The sequence below is a fragment of the Arachis duranensis genome, chromosome 1 (assembly GCF_000817695.3).
Source record: "Arachis duranensis cultivar V14167 chromosome 1, aradu.V14167.gnm2.J7QH, whole genome shotgun sequence".
NCBI lineage: Eukaryota > Viridiplantae > Streptophyta > Magnoliopsida > Fabales > Fabaceae > Arachis > Arachis duranensis.
The window spans coordinates 9,535,050-9,543,090 of NC_029772.3; the positions used below are offsets into that span (position 1 = coordinate 9,535,050).

The 8,041-nt window shown below is 40.9% G+C and overlaps 2 protein-coding genes across 2 annotated transcripts; one reads left to right on the forward strand and one right to left on the reverse strand.

Annotated features, from left to right (window-relative positions):
* Positions 1-2,416: 2,416 nt before the first annotated feature.
* Positions 2,417-4,308, reverse strand: LOC127747507 (uncharacterized). Its single transcript, XM_052261482.1, has 2 exons — positions 2,989-4,308; positions 2,417-2,803 (listed from the first exon to the last, which is right to left on the reverse strand). The coding sequence occupies exons 1-2, from the start codon at positions 4,306-4,308 to the stop codon at positions 2,417-2,419; spliced, it is 1,707 nt and encodes a 568-aa protein (XP_052117442.1).
* A 1,918-nt stretch (positions 4,309-6,226) lies between these two features.
* On the forward strand, positions 6,227-7,207 carry LOC127747508 (probable carboxylesterase 18). The gene has a single exon (XM_052261485.1). It carries the CDS (start codon positions 6,227-6,229, stop codon positions 7,205-7,207), a length of 981 nt encoding a protein of 326 aa, XP_052117445.1.
* Positions 7,208-8,041: the final 834 nt, after the last annotated feature.

The following is an 8,041-nucleotide window of genomic DNA, read 5'->3' on the forward strand; positions in this document are numbered from 1 at the left end:
TTTCTTATTTTTCATCCAACAAGAAACACCAGTAGCATCAATAAAAGTTTTGAAACAGAAGCAAAAAGAATAAACAAAAAATACCAACAACAGCAACAAAAAATAGAAATAAGATAGTAAAAAATATAATAAATAAGAAATAGAAGCAGAACCCAATACCAAAGAATGAACAAATCTGTATTCAGATATCAAAGAGTCAACAAAATAAAATAAAAAATAGACTTGGAACCCATGGAATAGCAACGAAAATGCGAGGTGTAGCAGCGAAGAGCAGCGCGGGAAAGTTCACTGGGAAACAAAAACGGCAACGTGACTCTGACTCCACTGTCTCCACCACGTCCGTTCATGGATGTGCTAGCGCAGGAGCAAAAACGGCGACAGCGGCGCGCGACATTTCCCTTACCGGCATCATCACCACCTTCTTCTTCTTCTCCTCTCTCTCTCTCTCTCTCTCTCTCTCTCTCTCTCTCTCTCTCTCTCTCTCCTTTTCAGAATGCTGGCTACGTTCTTTTTTTATTATTTTATAATATTTGTTAAGAGTAATTTGGTCTAGAATTTTAAGATTTAGGTAAAAATGATGTTTTTAAAACTAATTTAAATCTTAGAGACGTATTTAAATGCAAAAAAAGTTAGAGATGAATAAAATTTTTAGCCTAAATCATAGAAAATAAAATCGTACTTGACCTTTAAAAAAATACTTTGACTCTCAAATTTAAACTCTTAAACCACAAAAGAAACACTTTATATAATCTTTAGTAACACAAAATTAATTATAAAAATTATTTATTGATATATCAATATTAATTTGATACTAATAAGATACACACATGCACAATAAAAAATATTAACAAAGTTATTAATGTTAATATCATATTTATAGTTAATTATATTTGATTAAAAATTATATTATAGTGACTAATAATTAGAATGATTAAATATTAATATAATTAAAATAATTAAAAATATTAATGATTTTAATCAATATAATTATATATTAAATACTTATTTTTATATAAATTACAAAAAATATTTTTTAAACAAATTAAAAAACAAATATGTATACTAATACTAGAACGTACTATGTTAATATTTTTAGTATTAAAATACTATTCGTTATAGGATAATATAATGATAATGATGAGGGTAAAAAACGCAAATAAGCCAGGCTGAGAATTTGTTTATTCAAATTAGTCAAAATAAAAATTTTTTCAGCATTCAACCAATGATCACTTTAATGTAATTCAAATCAATATAATTCGAACTACATTTGCAAGTAATTCAAAACAACATGCTTCGAATTAAGAGCATAGAAAAATGCATGTAGTTCGAATCAAGTTATGTAGAATTAGAATAGCATAATTCGAATCGATACAATTCGAATTAGTAGGGGAACGTGACACTAAGAAGTTCAAATCATATTGATTCGAATTTTTCATTGTTGGTGAGTTTAGGTAATTCGAATTGAGTTGATTTGAATTACTAGTGAGTTGCCTATATAAGGAGTGCGAACCAAGCTCATTCGAATCAGTTTCCATTCCTCATACCCCACCAAATCCCAAAGAAAATGACCCAGAATCTGTACAACAAAGACTCGAGAGCCATATTAACGCGATGGGGGATGATCCCGGAAGGCTGTATCGTTTGGATGGAGTCGCTCATATTGCCGGGGGTGATCAACGACGAGGTTAGTGATTTTTGATAGCGGTATATGTTTAGTGGTTTTTTGTTATTACTATATGAGAGTGGTTTATTAAAGTGGTATTGCTAGTGGTTTATATAAGATGTTTTGCATGCGATTTTGTATAGCGGTTTTGTATGCGATTTTGTTGATAGTTTATGTTAGCGGTTTATGTAGGTGGTATTGGTAGTTTTTAATTTGAGTGGTTTTGGCCGGTAGTTTTTGTAAGTGGAATAGCCCGTGGTTTATGCTAGTTGTTTTTTGTATGCGGTTTGTGGCTGCTGTGTTTCTAGTGGTTTTTTGGATGCGGTTTGACTATGCGATTTTGCTAGTGGTTTAATATGTCTCATTTTGCATGTGGTATTTATTAGCTGTTTATGTCCTGATTTATATTTGTAACCGGTATTTGAATTTGTTCTAATCATGTGGTCCATGTAATGCGCAGCCCCGGCGTTGCATATCGAGTATGCGGCGGCAGCAGGGAATGCGACTCGGTGAGAGGTACGTTCCGTACTTGCAGATGGCTGGATTTTACCATCTTGCGAGACTGAAGGACAGATGGTTCCGATTAGACGAGCCGCTTGTGAGTGCATTCGTCGAGAGGTGGCGTCCGAAGACGCACAATTTTCACATGCCGTTCGGAGAGTGCACGATCACACTCTTGAGGATTGAATTCACACACTCAGAGATATTCGTCGTCATGTGACCGAATCTCCGGCCCTCATCGCAATACTGTGTTCACAATGAATACTCAATCCGGTTCGTCCAATCACACATCGCCGGGTCTTCCGAGCGTAGAATATCAAACCAGTAATCGATCTCGACCTCGGTCTTAGCATAGACAGCGTTCACAAGAAGCCTCCTTGCATCTTTACCCTTGAAGGTGAGGACAAAATTTGCTGCCACGTGTCGAATGCAGAAAGCCCGGTATGCAGCCGGAGGTAGCCAGCCCCCGTCGGGAGCCTCAAGCGCGGCCTTGATGCCGTTATGCCTGTCAGAAATAACGAGCAACCCCGGCTGTGGTGTAACGTGCTGCCAGAGGTGGGAGAGAAAGAATGACCACGACTCAACATTCTCACCCTCGACTAGTGCGAATGCAACAGGGAGTATGTTGGAGTTCCCGTGCTGTGCAATCGCAACAAGCAACGTACCCCATACTTGCCATATAGATGGGTCCCATCAATACTCACCAATGGCTTGCAATGACGAAATATCTCGATACACGGTGAAAAAGTCCAAAACAGTCTGTGAAAATAAGTCTGAGATTCGTCCAGCTGTCCCCCAACTCAAATAGGGCTAGTCCGAAGAACTGCAATAGAACCAGGTATGGTCAACTGCACTCCTAACACCCACCTTGGGAGCTCGTTGTACGACTCATCCCAGTCACCATAAATGACGGCAACAGCCTTCTGCTTCGCCATCCAGACCCTCTTGTAGGTAGGCCTGAACCCATAGTGTGAGGTCGTCGCATTTAGGAGCACCTTGATGCTGACAGATGCATCGGCTCTAACCATTGGCATAATGAATGCCGATATCACATGATAATCCAAACTCCTGTGATCGCTGGAGATAGAGCTGGCCAGACAAGTATGCGGTCCATTGTACCGTTTGACCTCCCAAATGCCCTTACGCTGTCGGAGACTCAGCCTAATCAACCATGTGCACTCATTCCCGAACTCAGAACACTTGCCAACATAACGGCGATAATCAGACTCTACTACCTTGTACTGTACACCTCGGCGGATGCTGTAAGTCTTCACACTTAACAGCGCAGCCTCTTTATCCTGAAATTGCTGACCAACCTGAAACTCTGTCATACCAGCTGACCCTTCTGCATCTCTAGCGCCAAATCCAGCAGGCTCCCCAGGTACCCCCTCCTGCCTCATAGCATCCAGGTCCAAAGATGAAAAATGTGGAGGGTACTGCTGTGTGCCAGAGCTAGAACCACCACCCGCACCGGCAAGCTCACTCGCTCCAATATCATCGCCACTGTCATCAGCAATCATATCCGACTCGACATCATCGTCTTCTAGATCATCAAACAATCCATCTCCATCCCCAGCCGGTGCAGGACATTGTACAGAGGTATGTTGATGTTCTCCTGTTCCAACCTCGTCGCCAACACTGCCGTTGAGATCAACAGTGAACGAAGGGGAGGCGACAGGCGGGGCGGGTGGCTCGTACGCAGGGACTGAGGAAGATGCAACGGCAGGTTTGGAGCTAGAACCGGCAACCATCGCTAAAGTGTTGGTATTCCGGTTCGAACCCCCCGAGCTGGACACCACATCAACGAACTTTGCCAACAGCTCCGGTGTCCTCACTTCGGGAAACTGCCGGCGACAAAGAAACATGACCTGCAAGTCCTCATCACTCCCGATCGTGAAACAATCATACTTCACAGTATCTTGGAGCACCGTGATTGGAATGCGATAGAAAAACTTCTTAACCCTTTTCACACCATCCAGACCAAGTTTCAGTAGTACAGAGCTAGCAAGGTCATCAAAGCTCGTCGTAGAACTCACGATAATACATAGAGGATCCTTATCGGTGAACTTGACACCGGAACGAGTTTTCCGCTTAATCGATCCACTGTGGTGAACCAACACTATAAAACTGTCCTCCCCAGCCATATGACCCCTCTCTAATGAGGGCAACTCACGTTCATCACATATATATAGAGGTCTGGTACACACTAATTTGAAACAACCTAATTCGCACTATATACACATAATTCGAATAAAGTAATTTCGAATTAAGGCTTGCTTTATTTTTCCTACTAATTCGAATCGAGTTAGTTCGAATTTATGCTATTATTAATTCGACACATGTTGATTCGAATTACATGCAATTTTTTATGCTTTTAATCCGAAGCATGTTGTTTCGAATTACTTGCAAATTTAGTTCAACTGATGTTGATTCGAATTACATAGAAGTGATCTTTAGTTGAATACTGAAAAAATTTTCATTTTGGCTGATTTGGATAAAAAAATCCTCAACCTGACTTATTGGTGTTTTTTACCCTAATGATGAATGGAACCTATATATACATCCAGATACATTGTTATCAAAAACTTCAATTATATAATTTAAATTCAGAGGTATTACATAATTAATAAATATTTAATTAGTAATAATTTATACATATAAATTAATAAAATTTGTATCTATATTTATTATAATTTATACACATAAATTAATAGAATTATTTATTAAAAATAATTTAATATTTATACTAACTAAATAACGATCAAAATTGCTAAAAACGGCTGACTTTAAGATTTTCTAATATAAAGAAAAAGTATAAGGAGACAATAGAGATATTGTACAATGCATACAATAGGATTAATTTAAAATTTAAAATATTTGATAGGCAATTAATTAATTTTAAATTATAGGCAACTAATTAAATTTGAATAGTTTTCAATTTGAAATTTAAATCAAAATATTAAGTTTTGGAAACAAATAAACTACCTCCCTCTCTCACTTCTCTCTCTCAATACGGTTTGTCAGCGTTCTATGTCTTTCTTATAGAGTCTCGCCAGTACACTAATGCCACGGTCACCAGCCGCCATCGGAAATCGCGCCGACACTGTTCCGACTGGTGCCGTCGCCGCATAGGCCACCGCCAAGGGAGGACGCACATATTGTGTGGGTCGAACTAACGGCTCCGCAGCAACCTGGACGTCCAGCACCTCCGTCGGTGTGTGCCTTCTTCCCGACACCGTCTTCACCTCCTCCGATGCGCCTTCGCTTTCTCCCATTCCTTCAAGTCTATTCTCACCGATGATACCACCATGTTCTTCTTCTTCGGATCCCAGCATGGTTAGCTTCTTTCTTGATTTGAGCCCTATGCTTCACAATAGTGCTGCTTTTGTCATGACTAGTCCTTTAAAATTATGTTTCGCCACAATAATAGTTTCTTCTGTTTCTTCATCTTCTTCTATTTTAATGGTCAATTTAGGATAGTCATTTTAGTAGGTATGCGGATAGTTATTTTATTTTTATGTAGATGATTATTTTGATTGGATTGAGTTTAGTTATATATAATTAAAATATGTTAGATGTTCAATTCATTAGGTATACGAATGATTATTTTTATACTTAAGTGAATGTTTATTTTTATTAAGAGTGAGTGGCATGTGGCAAGTCAAGTAGCAACAGATGGTTATTTTTTTGAAATAACTAACGGAATTTTTTTAAAATTTGAAATTTGACGTGAAATAACTGAATAAGAGTTTTTAAATTTATTATTTCGTTGGTAATTTTCATTTTTAACTCATACTGAACTAAATAAGCAGCCAATTGTACACATTGCACAAATACCTCATTGGCTCCCTAGTAGGAATCTAATATAAATTTTACCGTGACAAATTAACTCCACGTGCCCTTTTTGTTAAATGTGAAAACCAACTTATTAATACAAGTTTCCACTAAAAAAAGAAAGAAAAACAGTAATAACTAACCATAACAGAAACCAAAAGCGTTCGTTACTTTCCGCACTTGTCGTTACAGACTCACTCACTCATTCATTCTTAGTTTCTTACAACAATGTCGCTTCCATGGAAGATCAAGCTTATGATCTCAGCCTACTCGTGCATCCGCAAAGCCTGCTTCCGCCATGACTTCACCATCAACCGCCGCCTCCTCAGACTCTTCGACCCCAAAACACCGCCCACCCCACCCTCCTCAGTCGATGTCACCGTCGACCCCTCCCGCGACCTCTGGTTCCGACAATACACTCCCTCCCACTCTACCGCCGCCGCCACTGCTACCGGTGACACTCTCCCCGTCGTAGTATATTTCCACGGCGGCGGATTTGCAACTAACTCTGCCAACACCGTGTTTATGGACTCGTTTGCCAGGCGCGTGGCCAATCACGTCCGCTCCATTGTGATCTCAGTTAATTACCGTCTTGCCCCTGAGCACTGCTGCCCCGCCCAATACGACGACGGGTTTGACGTCGTCAAGTTTCTTGACTCCGTGGACCCCACGCGCCTCCCTCCTGGCACTGATCTTGGCCGGTGTTTTATCATGGGCGATAGCGCTGGTGGGAATTTGGGACACCACGTAGTGGCACGTGCTGGCGCCTGTAAATTTGAGCGCGTGAGATTGCGCGGGCTGATTGCAGTTCAGCCGTTTTTTGGCGGGGAGGAAAGGACCGAGTCAGAGATCCGAATTGGGAACGGGGCTCCGGGTTTGTCGGTGGACCGGGCTGATTGGTTCTGGAAAGCATTCTTGCCGAAAGGGTCGAACCGGAACCATCCTGCCTCAAACGTGTTCGGGCCAAATTCGGCAAGATTTTCAGGCTCGAAATTCCCGAACACACTCGTGGTGATTGGTGGGTCCGACCCGTTGCAAGATTGGCAAAGAAAATATTGCAAGGGTTTAGAGAGTGCAGGAGTAGGAGTGAGGTTGGTGGAGTATCCAAATGCATTTCATGGGTCTTATGTGTTTGAGGATTTGCCTGAATCATCTTTGATGTTAGATGAAATTAGGGACTTCATGTCACAACAATTGAAGGTGACATGATTAACAATGTTACAGGCAGTCTGGCACCTTCACTTCTTAATATAATGGATTTTATATCAGATTATAAAATGATTCTTCACAAATATTAGTTAAAACTGTCAGTCATGAATTTCCATTTATAATAATTCATGATATTTCAACACTTAGTAGGATTGTTATAAGGACGTGTTATTGAGGCACATTGTTTGGCTGAAACCATATTTAGCGAGTGAAACTCTAAAATGGTCCTTCAAATTGGGCCCGTGTACCAATGTTACCCCTCAGTTTTTAAATGTTCTAAATGCACCCTCTAATTTGAGTTCTATGCAAAATTCTGGTCCTTCCACCCAATTCCGGCATGACTCAACAGCGGTACGCTGAGCTGGCAGTTCCACCCCACTCCACGTATGCTTCATCATTCTCCACCATCACCATTGTTCCTCCTCTTCTCCCAACGGAGCTATTACCTTTTTCTCTTCTTCCAATCCTCATTTCCCTTTCTCCCTTCCTCAAACATTATAGCCCTTTCCATTGGCCTAAGGCTGAACCACCACCGTGAGCCACCATAGCCTCCACCATCTGCGACCACCTCGTCCAACCTCCTCCCTCTATCCTCTCCTTCCCCATCAGGTCCAGAAATGTCGAGCTTTCTTCCTGGCGAACCACTTCCGTCGGGCGCCGCCAATCTGCCATCTTCATCACCCTCTTCCACGCACCGAACCCTACCCCTATCGCAGCTTCCAGCATCTCCATCGCCACCATCATCACCTCTGACTTTTACCCAGACCCGCCACATCTTCCTCCCCCATTTCCTCTTCTCAGCTAAAGAGTCGGGTACCTTTATCTTTGTTCCTC

Bases quoted from the DNA above. Each gene is read 5' to 3' on its own strand.
- LOC127747508 (XM_052261485.1), top strand. From the start codon at position 6,227: ATGTCGCTTCCATGGAAGATCAAGCTTATGATCTCAGCCTACTCGTGC.
- LOC127747507 (XM_052261482.1), bottom strand. From the start codon at position 4,308: ATGGCTGGGGAGGACAGTTTTATAGTGTTGGTTCACCACAGTGGATCG. The intron at 2,804-2,988 runs GTTCTTCGGACT...GCGATTGCACAG, and splicing joins CCATACCTGGTTCTATTGCA to CACGGGAACTCCAACATACT.